The sequence below is a fragment of the Suncus etruscus genome, chromosome 14, assembly GCF_024139225.1.
Source record: "Suncus etruscus isolate mSunEtr1 chromosome 14, mSunEtr1.pri.cur, whole genome shotgun sequence".
NCBI lineage: Eukaryota > Metazoa > Chordata > Mammalia > Eulipotyphla > Soricidae > Suncus > Suncus etruscus.
Window position 1 is genome coordinate 83,011,790 of NC_064861.1, and position 15,144 is coordinate 83,026,933.

At 54.0% G+C, this 15,144-nt stretch overlaps 1 protein-coding gene across 1 annotated transcript in view; it reads left to right on the plus strand.

The window, feature by feature from the left end:
• Nucleotides 1-15,056, plus strand: part of RYR1 (ryanodine receptor 1) — a 122,005-nt gene extending 106,949 nt beyond the window's left edge. The window contains exons 92-108 of the mRNA XM_049787473.1: nucleotides 262-603; nucleotides 2,013-2,816; nucleotides 3,547-3,635; nucleotides 4,099-4,264; nucleotides 5,578-5,664; nucleotides 6,470-6,721; nucleotides 7,373-7,503; nucleotides 7,999-8,041; nucleotides 8,719-8,849; nucleotides 8,932-8,992; nucleotides 10,335-10,481; nucleotides 10,789-10,923; nucleotides 13,472-13,628; nucleotides 13,992-14,056; nucleotides 14,149-14,249; nucleotides 14,421-14,472; nucleotides 14,826-15,056. Of these exons, the coding sequence (XP_049643430.1) occupies nucleotides 262-603; nucleotides 2,013-2,816; nucleotides 3,547-3,635; nucleotides 4,099-4,264; nucleotides 5,578-5,664; nucleotides 6,470-6,721; nucleotides 7,373-7,503; nucleotides 7,999-8,041; nucleotides 8,719-8,849; nucleotides 8,932-8,992; nucleotides 10,335-10,481; nucleotides 10,789-10,923; nucleotides 13,472-13,628; nucleotides 13,992-14,056; nucleotides 14,149-14,249; nucleotides 14,421-14,472; nucleotides 14,826-14,921 (2,859 nt within the window). The 3' untranslated portion in view covers nucleotides 14,922-15,056. The remainder of the gene's footprint in view (nucleotides 1-261; nucleotides 604-2,012; nucleotides 2,817-3,546; nucleotides 3,636-4,098; nucleotides 4,265-5,577; nucleotides 5,665-6,469; nucleotides 6,722-7,372; nucleotides 7,504-7,998; nucleotides 8,042-8,718; nucleotides 8,850-8,931; nucleotides 8,993-10,334; nucleotides 10,482-10,788; nucleotides 10,924-13,471; nucleotides 13,629-13,991; nucleotides 14,057-14,148; nucleotides 14,250-14,420; nucleotides 14,473-14,825) is intronic.
• Nucleotides 15,057-15,144: the final 88 nt, after the last annotated feature.

The following is a 15,144-nucleotide window of genomic DNA, read 5'->3' on the forward strand; positions in this document are numbered from 1 at the left end:
AAAACAAAACCAAAAAAATTATAAATAGTTTGAGGGGCCAGGGAGATGTGTTGTTTTGTTTTGCTTAGGAGCTACATCCCAAAGTGGGGGTGCTCAGGGGTTATTCCTGACTCTGTGCTCAGAAATTAGTCCTGGTAGGCTTGGGAGACCACATGGTATACTGTCGCTCCAGCCCCCAAAACCAAATTATTTTTAACAATGCGGAGCAAGGAGCCTCCCCATAGGTTTCCCCCTCTGACGCCCCCTGTCCTCAACCCCCAGGCCATGGACAGCCAGAAACAGTTCAGCGGCCCTGAGATCCAGTTTCTGATCTCCTGCTCGGAAGCCGACGAGAACGAGATGATCAACTTCGAGGAGTTCGCCAACCGCTTCCAGGAGCCAGCCCGGGACATCGGCTTCAATGTGGCGGTGCTGCTGACCAACCTGTCGGAGCATGTGCCCCACGACCCTCGTCTGCGCAACTTCTTGGAGCTGGCCGAGAGCATCCTCGAGTATTTCCGCCCTTACCTGGGCCGCATTGAGATCATGGGCGCCTCCCGCCGCATAGAGCGTATCTATTTCGAGATCTCCGAGACCAACCGCGCACAGTGGGAGATGCCGCAGGTGAGGCACCATCGTGCTCAAACACCAGGCGGCTCTGTGCCCAGCTCGTGCCAGCCCTACCCACCCTTTCATGTGCTTTTTACACCCCTGAACATCCTTGCTTCTCCCTGTCTGCGGCTTGCATGGATGTGCCACCCCCTTAGAATCACTCTGTTTTGCTACCTTGGGCACACTAAGCCTGCCACTGGCACACGAAAGTTCCACCAGGCCTCAAGTCCCAGATGCAGCCACTCCACCACTCTCATCAGCTTTCATGGCTTGTCTGTCAGCAGCTGGGATTTGCCTTCTGTTGGCTCTGGACTAGTCATGCCCACTTTGTGTGTGTGTGTGTGTGTGTGTGTGTGTGTGTGTGTGTGTGTGTGTGTGTGTATGTGGGGGAGGGATTTTGGTGCTCAGGGCTTACTCCTGACTCTGCTCAGAAATCAATCCTGGTGTGCTCTGGGAGCCAAATGGGATGCCTGGGATCAAACCTGGGTCACAGTACCTAAGGTGGATGGTTTGAATCCCGGCATCCCATATGGTCCCCTGAGCCTGCCAGGAGCTATTTCTGAGCATATAGCCAGGAGTAACCCCTGAGCACCGCCGGGTGTGGACCAAAAACAAAAACAAAAACAAAAAAAAAAAAAAAAAAACCTGGGTCAGCCACCTGTCAGGTAAACGCTCTACCTACCTTGCTATCTCGCTCTGCCCCCCTCCAGTACTAGTTCTTTATTTGGGGGGGCACACCCGGTGACACTCAGGGGTTACCCCTGGCTATGCGCTCAGAAATCACTTCTGGATGGCTCAAGGGACCATATAGGACAGTGGGGATTGAACCCAAGCCCGTCCTGGGTCAGCCGGGTGCAAGGCAAACACTCTACCTCTGTGGTACTTCTCGAGTCCCCCAGTACTGGTTCTTAACAAGAGCGCTGGCCTAGGGCCCGGAGAGATAGCACAGCGGTGTTTGCCTTGCAAGCAGCCGATCCAGGACCTAAGGTGGTTGGTTCAAATCCCGGTGTCCCATATGGTCCCCCGTGCCTGCCAGGAGCTATTTCTGAGCAGACAGCCAGGAGTAACCCCTGAGCATCACCAGGTGTGGTCCAAAAAAAAGCAAAAAAAAAAAAAAAAAAAAAAAAGAGCGCCGGCCTAGAGCTATCCCTCTCGGTTTGCCATTCACACCCCAAGAGCTGGATATGATTGGCCTTCATGACATAACCAGAGAGTACTGGGTATGTTTGGTGGCCCATGATACTAACCCTAGTGCCGGGTGCCTTGAAGAGGGGTGGGTTTGGGTTCATGATCCCCAATCACTTGGGTAGGTAGATCTGGGGTTCATGATGACCCCCACGCCAGACAGAACCCCAAGCCAGCCTGCGCCTGGGCCGGGTCCCCATGGGTCACCCCCACTCGCGCTCTCGGCGCGCACGCAGGTGAAGGAGTCCAAACGCCAGTTCATCTTCGACGTGGTGAACGAGGGCGGCGAGTCGGAGAAGATGGAGATGTTCGTGAGCTTCTGCGAGGACACCATCTTCGAGATGCAGATCGCCGCGCAGATCTCGGAGCCCGAGGGCGAGCCGGAGGAGGACGACGACGAGGCCGGCGAGGCGGGCGCCGAGGGCGCGGACGAGGGCGCGGCCGGACCCGAGGGCGCGGCGGGCGCGGCGGCGGCGGGGATGCCCGCGCGGCTGGCGGCGGCGGCGGGCCGGGCCCTGAGCGGGCTCAGCTACCGCAGCCTGCGACGGCGGGTGCGGAGGCTGCGGAAGCTCACGGCGCGGGAGGCGGCCGCGGCGCTGGCCGCGCTGCTCTGGGCCCTCGTGGCGCGCACCGGGAGCGCGAGTGCCGGGGCGGCGGCGGGGGCGCTGCGCCTGCTGTGGGGCTCGCTCTTCGGGGGCGGCCTGGTGGAGGGCGCCAAGAAGGTGACGGTCACCGAGCTGCTGGCGGGCATGCCCGACCCCACGGGGGACGAGGTGCACGGCGAGCAGGCCCCGGGACAGGGCGCCGACGCGGACGGGGAAGGCGCGGGCGAGGGCGCAGAAGACGGGGCGCAGGGCGCGGGCGATGAGGATGCGGTGGCCCACGAGGCGGGCCCCGGAGGCGCTCCCGGGGCAGGGGCGGCCGCCGACGGGGGTCCCTTCCGACCCGAAGGCGCGGGAGGCCTCGGGGACATGGGAGACACGGCGTCCGTGGAGCCGCCCACGCCCGAGGGCTCCCCGATTTTCAAGAGGAAACTGAGGGTGAGCGCACCGGGAGAGTGGGTGTGTTCCCAGGATGGCTGGAGAGAAAGAGAGAGATTGGGGGGGAAAGAAAGATCTAGAGGGACTGGGTTAAGTGGGGAGGGGGGTTAGTTGTGCAAGGAAGCAAGGACAGGAGGGGTGTGCCAGGGAGGGAGGAAGGCGGAGGAGAGACTCAGAGACACCCAAGATAGTAAGGAGGGAGAGGCAGAGAGAAAGATCTGGGACCCATGGAGAAAAGGGGCTGGCTGGAGACCCAGCAGCCAAGATCTCAAGAGAAGGGCCAGAGCCATAGCACAACGGTAAAGCGTTTGCCTTGCACGCGGACAACGCAGAACAGATCCCTGGTTAGAATCCTGACATCCCATATGGCCCCTCTAGCCTACCAGGAGCGACTTCTGAGTGTAGAGCAAGGAGTAACCCCTGAGTGCTACAGGGTGTGACCCCAAAACAAAACAAAACAAACAAAAAATGATGAATCCCAAGAGAGATCAGAATCTCACTAATATCCCGTGGGATAGGCTGGAGCCCCCCTCCTCAAGCACTCCAGGCAGCGGGTGCCAAGGGGTGACCATTGTCAGGTTGGCAGAGCCCAGTCCTTTCTCCCTGACTCTGCCCAGGGCTTTGGGGGGAGGCTCTGAACGGACAGTCAGACTGTGACTGAATAGAGAGTCAGGGAGAAAGGGAGGCAGGGAGGGGCCACAGCGTTGATACCCTCACCCTTCTCTCCCAGATGCTTACTGGGCAGGAGAACCCAGAGGCCGAGCAAGAGACCGAGCCTGAGCCTGAGCCCGAGCCTGAGCCCGAGCCTGAGAAAGCAGAGTGAGTGGCCTTGGGGTGCAGCTGGCCCACCCCACCCTGACCTCCCTACTAGGCCCCCTGCCTCAGTGTGGCTCCTGGAAGGGGCTGGGGCTGAACATCCCAAATTTATTCAAAACTTGCATCTGTGGACAGACAGAAATATCACACACACACACACACACACACACACACACACACACACACACACACACCCTGTATCAAAGCTATGCTGACTCCTCCCCCTGAATGTTTCCAGCACTCTTCTCGGGAGAGTATTTTGGGAAACATTGGGCTAAAGGAAAAAAAAATACTTGTATTCCTCTTCCCAGCCCTGAGGACAAGACCCGAGGAGTCTCATCAGAGCGTTCACAGAACCATCTAGATCTGGGCCGGGCAAGGGTAGACCCCAGTGCATGGCTCTGAATGAAGGAACCAACATGCGGACATACTGCCCAGCTGGTTCCTCCCTCTGTCTTGCCTACAGCGCTGAGAACGGGGAGAAGGAAGGAATCCCAGAGCCACCAGAGGAGCCGCTGGAGGAGCCCCCTACAAAGGAAGAACCGCCTCCCCCTCCTCCCAAAAAGGAGGAAGCCAAAGGCGCAGGCCTGGAATTCTGGGAAGAAATGGAAGTACAGAGGGTGAAGTTCCTGGTGAGAACCCAGGAGGGCCCTCACACACGGAGATCCCCCTAACAACACAGGGCAGTCTTCTGGCCTTGCAGCCCCCCACACCTTTGCTTAGTTCCGAACATCTGTGTGACTTCCGTTCCAGTCCTCCCTCCAGTCCTTTAGGGGAGGCCACAATGATGTTTACGGGGGCTGGGACCTTGGTTCTAACCCCAACACCAAAGCAATGGCACAGAGGGGAGGCTAGTTGCCTTGCAAAAGGTCCAACCCGGTTCAGTCTCCAGCATCCCATATGGTCCCCCGAGCGCCACCAAGAGTAGTTCCTGAGTGCAGAGCCAGGAGTAAACCCTGCTATAGCAGGTGTGGCCCACAAAACCAAAACAATAACATAAAAAATACCTCAACACCCAGATGTCCTGGGAAGACTGGGAAGGAGCAGCTGAGTGTTCCCTGTTCCCAGAGAAGAGCACTGTTTCTCATCCAGGCCCAGAAGAGGGGGACCTTTGTGGAGGGCAAGACTCAGAGTTCCCTTATCCAACCAGAAAGGGAGGACTTTGGGGAGGATGAGGGACAGAAGACAGGTCAAGGCTAGGGAGAGACCTCCAAGGGTGAGTGTGCATGCTCTGCATGTGGGCGCCCAGTATCTTCAAACACCACCAAGGAAGGAGCAATGAGCCAGAACTAGTACTAGTACTAGTACTTGGGGATGCCTCTCCCCCAAAGGCAATTGAATGGAATCTGGGGAGAGGATGTGGGATGGCAAGATGTTGGAGAGGATGGGAATAGCTGTTGCTTCTGGGGTTAAGCAAATGGGAGCTTCCCATGGGATTCTAACCTTAACCCTAACCCAAGCTCTCTCCTCAAAGTCCTTTTCTGTCTCCTCTTGCCTCTATAGGGCACCTCATCAGCCTCAGCCTCAGTTTCCCTACATGTGAAGTGGCTGTGTTGGCATGCCCATTTCACAGGGTGGAGAGTTGAATAGGGATAGGCAAGCTCAGGCTTGTAAAGCTCTTAGCCAGGGTGTTGGTGGATATCCAGGAAGTGCTGGGTGTGGAGGAAAGATGGTGGGCCCTGGAACTGAAAGTTGAACTGGGTCCCCCAGGGACAGGATGGCTTGTGATCTCTCTCTCTCTCTCCCTCTCTCTCTCTCTCTCTCTCCCTCCCTCCCTCCCTCCCTCCCTCCCTCCCTCCCTCCCTCTCTCTCTCCCTCTCTCTCTCCCTCCCTCCCTCTCTCTCTCTCTCTCTCTCTCTCTCTCTCTCTCTCTCTCTCTCTCTCTCTCTCTCTCTCTCTCTCTCTCTCTCTCTCTCTCTCTCTCTCCCCTCCCTCTCATAACTAGAACTACCTCTCCCGGAACTTTTACACCCTGCGTTTCCTGGCCCTCTTCTTGGCTTTCGCAATCAACTTCATCTTGCTGTTTTATAAGGTGCTGGTTTGAAGGAGACTGGAGGATGAGTGGGAGTGGGGGGGAGGGAGGAAGTTTTACCTTACCAGCAGGTTCTAAGCCCCTGTACTGAGGAAAACCAGAGGTGGGGCTCAGGGTTTTTAGAAAGGCTGGACCTGTATCTTGTGACCCCCAGCGCATGAATGTGGAGTGTGGGTCTATGAGAGCTGACGTATGGGCTCTGTGCTCAGCTATGCCCTTGCTAGCCTGGGTATCCGGGTACAGCCCTGCATGCCTGCAGCAGTTCAGCTTTCCAACTTTCATGCTAGCCCAGAAGAAATTTGTAGGGTGGAGGAATGGGCCAACATATGTGGTGGAAGGAAAAATTTAAGAACTGGTCTTGCAAAAAGGTCTGAGGGACTCTTGTCAGAGATCTAAATGATAGGACAGGGGCACAGAGAGATAGTACAGTGGGGACGATGCTTCCTTGCATGTAGCTGACCTGGGTTCAGTCCCTAGCACCCCTTATCTCCCCCTGAGCATAGCCAGGAGTGATTCCTGAACACAGCCAGGAGTAAGCCCTGAGCATTACCAAGTGTAAGCCCAAAATCAAAATAAATAAAAACCCAAATAATAGTACAGGGCTAGAGATGTGGCTCAGCCACAGAATAGTTGAGATCCAGGGTTTGATTCTTTCAATAAAATGATAGGGGTATGGGAGGGCCAGAGACTGGACTTGGGACGCTAGTATAGCAGGTAGGTCATTTTCCTTGCATGTGGCCAACCCAGGCATATGATCAGTGGTGCCTGAGTTCACACCCGACTGCCCCCTGCCCCTCTCACCCAGGTCTCAGACTCTCCACCAGGGGAAGAAGATATGGAGGGGTCGGCTGCAGGGGACCTGTCTGGAGCAGGGTCTGGTGGTGGATCAGGCTGGGGCTCGGGGGCCGGCGAGGAAGCAGAGGGTGACGAAGATGAGAACATGGTATACTACTTCCTGGAAGAAAGCACGGGTTACATGGAGCCGGCCTTGCGATGCCTGAGCCTCCTTCACACGCTCGTGGCCTTTCTCTGCATCATCGGCTACAACTGCCTCAAGGTCAGTGGTGACTTTGACTTTGGGCTGGGCCATGGTAGGGGTAGAGACGGCCTCTGGGTGGTGGTGGGGGGAGAAGTGCTGCCTGGGAACTGGGTCTTCAGCCCGGAGAATTCAGAACCAGAGATAATGTTGATTTTCTGGCTCAAGGGGCCAACTCTGTCACTGGGACTATTATTTTCCTGCAGCTTGATCAGTTGGAGAATTAAGATTGTGTGGCTGTCTGTGAGGCCTCAGACAGACGTAATTGCGTGCTAGGTTGGGATGTGGGTTCTGGCCTCCAGTCTGACCTTTATGATAGGTGAGGTTTTGGGTGGAAAAATGCCCCAATTGTGCTCAAGGTTCCCTCTGGCCCACCCACTTCAGCAACTTTTGCTACTTCCCCAAGAGATAACTAGAATTCAAATGGCACTGAACCTTTGCCTGTGCTGATCCCTCTGTCTGAAATGCTTGACCTTGCTCCCACCTCTTGCCTCTGTTTTATTCAACCCCAGTCCCTGAGAGCCCCAAACTACAGTGGGCAGCACCATGGTGCTTTATAAGGGTCTCCCAAGGGTTCAGAAAGATCCTCTGGCCCCTGCTAAACCTGGAGTTCCATCGGGGCTGTAGTTCCACTGAGGCTGGAGCCTCACCTGAATCTCCTGGCCCCACCAGGTACCCCTGGTGATCTTTAAGCGGGAGAAGGAGCTGGCCCGGAAGCTAGAGTTCGATGGCCTCTACATCACAGAACAGCCTGAGGATGATGACGTGAAGGGACAATGGGACCGGCTGGTGCTCAACACCCCGTAAGGGCCCAACCCCTGCGGATGGGCCACGGGGGTGGGGGGTGGGGGTGGGGAGGGGATGGGTGTTCAACAGTGCCAGAATCTGCAAATAAAATGGATCCTCTTTTAAAGTCCATGTTCCACTGGAGCAGAGCAGGGCTGGGCGTCTCTCTCTCTTTACCCTGCAGGACTCCACACTTGAGAGCTGTGTTTGCTCACCCTGGCTCAGGGGCACTAGGGTTGCATGTGGGGAGCTTCACTGCCATGTGAGGGGGGAGTCTTTAGAACCTGAGCCCATGTTCCAGGATCCCTGTAAAAGCATTGACTTTTCCGATGGCCCTGGCATGACTAGTAGTTGCTACTTTCCTCTGCTCTAATGTCATCTCATCTATGCTTTCTCTCTGTCTCTGTCTCTTTCTGACTCTGTCTCTGTCTCTCTGTTTCTTTCTGTCTCTGTCTCTCTGTCTCTCTCTGTCTCTGTCTGTCTGTCTTTCTTTCTCTCTCACCAACCCCCAGGTCTTTCCCCAGCAACTATTGGGACAAGTTTGTCAAGCGAAAGGTGAGTAGGGACAGAGGATATGAGCCTCCAGGTTGGGTCGCAGGCCATCCCAGTCTTGCACTTGGCTCATGTGCCACCATGGGGATGGGGTCATTCCTCTCTGGGAACCCATCTCAGTTTGTAAACAGACACATTAATCCCCTTCTCAGTGATCTGGTCTAAGTGGAGTTGGGGTTAGCGCCAGAATTACTCAGTCATGTGAACTCTGAGGCAGGAGGGGAAGCATCCTCTTCTTTCAAGCAGATGCTGGAGGGCTGAAGCCATAATACAAGTAGGGCGCTTGCCTTGCATTGTCTGAGCTGAGTTCGATCCCCAGCATCCCATATGGTCCCCCAGGCCACGCCAGGAGTGAGCCCTGAGGATAGTCAGTAGTACGCCCTGAGCATTGCTAGGTGTGACCCCAAAACCAAAATAAATAATTTAATGATCCCATTTTAACTAATGAAACCCTTAATCACTTTTTTCAAGCATGCACACACACACACACACACACACACACACACACACACACACACACACACACACACATGCCTCTCTCCTGCCCTGCAGATCTGCAAAAACTTCTGGCCCTACTCCCTGGAAGACACCCCCCATTTCTCACAGTTCAGAGTAGCCCTAGCACCCTTCCCTTACAGCCTTGCTCCTGCTGAGTCTGCAGGCCTCTCTGTCCCACGCAGGTCCTGGACAAACATGGGGACATCTACGGGCGGGAGAGGATTGCAGAGCTGTTGGGCATAGACCTGGCCTCGCTGGAGATCACAGCCCACAACGAACGCAAACCGGAGCCCCCGCCGGGGCTGCTGACCTGGTGAGAGGAGATCGCCCTGCACAGATGGGCAGGCCTGGGGGCCAGGGCTGACTCAGACCATCTCCCCTCTCTTTCCCCACAGGATCATGTCCATCGATGTGAAATACCAGATCTGGAAGTTTGGTGTCATCTTCACAGACAATGTAAGGAAGGGCTGTGGGCTCAGGGGATTTGTAGGAGGAAGGAACATGGGTATTCCCCCCACCCCAGTCCCCTAGCCATGCGTTACTAAGACTGACCCTTAATGAGCAGGAGAGATAGCAGAGTGGTAGGGCATTTGCCTTGCATGCAGCCAATCTAGGACAGATGGTGGTTCAAGTCCCGGCATCCCATTTGGTTCCTCAGCCTGCCAAGAGCGATTTCTTTTTCTTTCCCTTCCTTCCTTCCTTCCTTCCTTCCTTCCTTCCTTCCTTCCTTCCTTCCTTCCTTCCTTCCTTCCTTCCTTCCTTCCTTCCTTCCTTCCTTTTCTTTTCTTTTTGGTTTTTGGGCCACACCCGGTGACGCTCAGGGGTTACTCCTGACTATGCGCTTAGAAGTCGCTCCTGGCTTGGGGGACCATATGAGACGCCTGGGGATCTAACCTCGGTCCATCCTAGGCTAGCACTGTCAAGGCAGGCACCTTACCTCTAGCGCCACCACGCCGGCCCCTGTTTCTTTCTTTCTTAACGGATAAGTGTTAACAAAAAATACAATAGTAACGGTGTGAGAGTGGCAATCACCATTATTTGCATAGGCCCAGCAAAATATGGAGAAAATGGAAAAAAAAAAAAGCCTTGACCTAATTACAAGGAGGCCTCACCCCTGAAGTTTTCTGGCATAAGACCTACTCTGGGTTCCAGGCATACCAAGCTGCCCAATCCCTGAGTCATTCTCCGTGGTCCCGTTGAAATTTTTTCGCACATTAGCTGTTGCTGTAGCTGTGTGCCAGATTGCCAGGAGCGATTTCTGAGTGCAGAGCCACTCAGAAGAGTAACCCCCTGAGCGCCGCTGGGTGTGGACCCCCCCCCCCCAAGAAAAGACTGACCCTTAAGCCCAGGGCAATTTGATCCCAGGGTGCCCTATCAACTCTCAATTTCTTTCTCCCCAAAACATTCTTCAGGGGCCCAGAGAGATAGCACAGCGGCGTTTGCCTTGCAAGCAGCCGATCCAGGACCAAAGGTGGTTGGTTCGAATCCCGGTGTCCCATATGGTCCCCCGTGCCTGCCAGGAGCTATTTCTGAGCAGACAGCCAGGAATAACCCCTGAGCACCATCGGGTGTGGCCCAAAAACAAAAACAAAAAAACAAAAAACAAAAAACATTCTTCAGCTCTCCCAGTGTGCTCTAAATTTCCCAGACTTTGTGTCTTTCTCTGCTGAGGGTTCCCCAACTCTGGGCAGGATGGTTCCTGCCCCAGAACACCCTAGAGCTCCCTAGCCAGAGAAGGCACTGCCTCCTCCGGAGTACTCTAGAATGTTCCCTGATCCTGCTGCCTGTGTGCCCACAGTCTTTCCTGTATTTGGGCTGGTACATGGTAATGTCGCTCCTGGGCCACTACAACAACTTCTTCTTCGCTGCCCACCTCCTGGACATCGCCATGGGGGTCAAGACACTGAGGACCATCCTTTCCTCCGTCACCCACAATGGGAAACAGGTGTGTAGAGGTCCAGACCATGTCCCCATCATGGGCGGAGTTGGTGGTAGGAGGGGCTGGAAAGGGGTGAGGTGTGTTGGTAGGTGCAGATATACAAGTAGGGGTGGCATAAAGTGGGGGTGTGATTGTGGGCAGGGCTGGCAGTGGGCCGGACAAAGCACTGGAGGGTGGGGGCAGTGAGGTCTAGGACCCACACCCCAATACCCACCCACTTTACCTTGGAGTTCAGCTGATCCCAGTGAGGACTGGGAAAGCTAGGGAATCTGAGGGCATGTGCATGGCCCTGACCCACCCTGACCGCCCCCAGTTGGTGATGACCGTGGGCCTCCTGGCTGTCGTGGTCTACCTGTACACCGTAGTGGCCTTCAACTTCTTCAGAAAGTTCTACAACAAGAGCGAGGATGAGGATGAACCGGACATGAAGTGTGATGACATGATGACGGTGAGCGCCCTCCTCCCAGCGCTCAGGTTCCTGATTGCCCCCTGCAGTCTCCCCCATCATCTCTAAATCAGGGTAATCCCAGCATGGATTGGAAGGCTTCTTCACGAAAACTTCCCGGCCCATCAGCCCTGCCACCTACTCAGGATTATTATTTGATCTTTTAAAAAAATTATTTATTGGGCCCGGAGAGATAGCACAGCGGTGTTTGCCTTGCAAGCAGCCGATCCAGGACCAAAGGTGGTTGGTTCGAATCCCGGTGTCCCATATGGTCCCCTGTGCCTGCCAGGAGCTATTTCTGAGCAGACAGCCAGGAGTAACCCCTGAGCACTGCCGGGTGTGGCCCAAAAACAAAAACAACAACAAAAAAAATATTTATTAAAATAAAATGCATACATACCTGACATAGTTGATCATAAAGCATTCTAGGTAAGTAGAAACAAAGTTATTGAAAAAAATAGAAAGAAAAAATAATAAAATGGAAAAGAGGGAAAAAAGGAGGGAAGGAAGGATAAAAGAAAAAGTACTGGGGCTGGAGAGACAGCATGGAGGTAAGGCGTTTGCCTTTCATGTAGGAGGTCATCGGTTCAAATCCCGGCGTCCCATATGGTCCCCCGTGCCTCCAGGAGCAATTTCTGAGCCTGGAGCCAGGAATAACCCCTGAGCACTGCCGGGTGTGACCCAAACACACACACACACACACACACACACACACACACACACACACACACCCCAAAAAAAGTACTGTGGCAAGCACATTTGTGAAAATTTTTATATCTCCAATGAAGTCATTAATCCAATGCAATGGCAGAAAGTTTAGAAAGCTCTTGTTGTTAGCTGTCCATTCTGTTAAATTGGGGTGCTCCTTTAGAGATGACAACATATTTGATCTATTTTTGTTAGATGCCTTTAATCTCTAGTAGAAGCCAGAAACTCACACCTGCACTCCAAATGCTTTACAATGGATCCACAGAACTGCTGCTCTGGGAAAAGTGCTCAGGCAGTGTTTCTACTACCCACAAGTCATGTGATCAGGGCCAGTTGCTCCACCTTCTCTGGTGTTTAGGGTTCTCAGCTATAAAAGGGGGTCAAAGGGGAACCTGAGGAGGAAGCTCCAAGGCAGAGCATTTCACAGAAATGAGACTGTGAAATGTCCCCCCATACAAAGTCTAAGTCCCTAGGAGAGCTCTGGCAAGGTGAGTTTCAGCACTGCCATAGCTATGTGTGCCCCAGACATTACAACCACCTCAGCAAAGGGAAGGGATGAGAAGACACGGGGTAACAGCAGTGCCAGCATCCTCAGGTGGCTGTAGGACCAGGGTGCTAGGCTAAGTGAGTGCGTTAGTGCCTGTCTAGTGTGGAGGTCCACCCACAAGTCAGCTACCATCAGAGTTATCTCGAATGAAAGCTTTGCCCCAGGGACCCACAGGCCAGGCATGTCTGTATCTTCCTTCCTTGTCATGGGCTAATCTCCCGGGTCCTGGTTAAAAGAGGCAGCTCAGGGCTTCCCTCTGCAGATGTCGGTGGTCTGACTCTAGCCACAGCCCGAAGACCACAGTAGAGACCCCAGCCACCCCCTCAGACTACTTAGTTTCCATCCAAGCCTTGAGAATTCTCTCTCTGTGACTGGTGGGAACACAGAGCAAGTGTGAAATCATTCCCAAGTGCCATGCCCTCTGTGTCCCTGCCCCACAGCTGACTGGCCATGTGTAGCTCCCCCAGGCGACACAGATGAAATGGAAGCCACTCACCGTGGCTAGGGGAGCTGGCAAAAGCAAGCCTCACCCTGATCTAACCACAGTCCTTCTTGCTTCGTGCTCACTGGCTGGTCCTCTTTCAGTTCCCTTGAGGCCCTGTGTTTCCTTCGGTTGCAGCTGCCACTCTCACTACCACACCCCTCCCTCTGGCCCCTCCATATTCCCCCACTTCTTTATTCACCTCTCAGTTCAGTTGCTGCCTCCTACAGAAAATTCTCCTGGCCCATTGGCTGAGCCATTCATGTCCCTGTGCTTGCTCAAAGAAACTGTTTCCCAGGCTCACCAGAGAACCTCCCTCAGTTCCTCCCTATCATGAGATGAATCTCTCTCCAGTGGTATCAGAGCATACGTTCATGGCTCTGCTTTCTCCCATTTTGCACATTCAAGCTCCAGCGCACTCGGCTCTCCTCTTCTAGGAAGCCTCCCCACATCACCAGGCCAGGTCAGGCTTACAAAGCTTCAGAGCTTCCTGCCCTTCCCCATCTTGCCCCAAATCTAATCACCTCCCCCTCTCTCTGCCTGTCTCTCTTCCTCCCTGTTCTGCCCATTTCTGGGCTGCCTCATTGTGAGCCTCAAGGGTATCACCCTGAGTGGTCTCTACCATCATTGATTTGCTGTGTCTCTTGAATATACACACCTCAACACACACAAACAACCCTAACACACACACACACACACACACACACACACACACACACACACACACACACACACACAGCCCAGGGCCTTGGAAGGGCCCCAGTAAATGTCTGATGATTGTGTGACTAATCTATTTTCTCACCCTCCTGCCTCAGTGCTACCTGTTTCACATGTATGTGGGTGTCCGAGCTGGTGGGGGCATTGGCGACGAGATTGAGGACCCAGCGGGCGATGAATACGAATTGTACCGGGTGGTCTTCGACATCACCTTCTTCTTCTTTGTCATCGTCATCCTGTTGGCCATCATCCAGGGTCAGCACCGCCCTGGGGTGGAGTAGGGTAGGGGCAGCAGTGGCCAGAGGCTGAGGTCAGGCCCAGTATCTGAGGGACCTGGATTCTTGGTCTTGTCTCTCGCTCCTTCTCTGAGACCTCAGTTTCTCCTTCTATAAAATCAGGTTATCTATGAAAGGAGCCCCTTATAGTTGCTGTGAGAATTAAGCCAGTGCATAATGTCTTCAACTCATGGGTATCTGGCTCCTCCCAAGTGCCCAATAAACTCCAGGAGTTATTTTTAGAAAATGGTGACCTTGGGTAGTTGGGGGTGGTGTGGGGGGCCGAGAAGAGAGTGGTCCAAGCTGAGGTCTGGCACGCACCTATGTGCCCTGATCACCCCAGGTCTGATCATTGATGCTTTTGGTGAGCTCCGTGACCAACAAGAACAAGTGAAGGAAGATATGGAGGTAGGACATGTCGAGGGGTAGACCTTAGGGACTCGGGGACCTCAGGGTGAGGGGTGTCCAGTGGGTCTTCATTCTGATGTCTCTCATGACAGACCAAGTGCTTCATCTGTGGCATTGGTAGTGACTACTTCGATACTACACCGCATGGGTTTGAGACCCACACACTGGAGGAACACAACCTGGCCAATTACATGTAAGTATGACCCTGTGAGCCAATCAGGAGATGAGGGCGTGGCTACCTGCCAGGGCAGGGGTGTTTCCCATTGGCCAATTTACAAAGAGGGTGTGGCACTGTGCTGGTCCAACTCAGCCAATTAGGTGAAGGCAGGGGTGGGTCTAATTTTTTTCCACTGTTCTACCCTAGGTTTTTCCTGATGTATCTAATCAATAAGGATGAAACAGAACACACAGGCCAGGTAAATTGGTGTTTATGGGGGGGACAAGTGGGCAGGGACATGATGTTTTAATATCTGATAAACCAGCAGGTGGCAATAAAAAGTTCCTTCACCGCTCTCCAGCAGATGAACTGGAGATTAATTAATTCATATTCCCAACCATAAAAGTTATTGTTATTGGGTTGGAGGGAGGAGTACATTCCGTGGGGCCCCCTAGTCAGGGTTTATTTCTGACTGCTCTCCAGGATCTCTCCTGGGGGGGATGGAAGTGGGGTTGGGAACAGACCATAAGGGATGCTGGGGTTGAAACCAGATCAGGCGCATGCAAGGCAGGTGCCTTACCTGCGGAACTATCTCTCCCTCCCCACCCCTAGGAATCTTATGTCTGGAAGATGTACCAAGAGAGATGCTGGGATTTTTTCCCAGCTGGAGATTGTTTCCGCAAGCAATATGAGGATCAGCTTAACTGAGACCTACACCCCACAAGCTGGCCCTCCACCCTACCTCAAGTGCCTTATTCTCCTAGCAAGCCCCATAGCTTCCCCCAAACACCTCCCCCTCTGGGAGAGGTGACAGTGTACTAGAGAAATAAAATCTGTGCTGCACTTCTGGGTCATTTTGTTGAATCGCTGACATTTAGCGTGTGGATGGGCATCCAGGAATAAGGCACAACCCACAAGGTGACAGCAGATA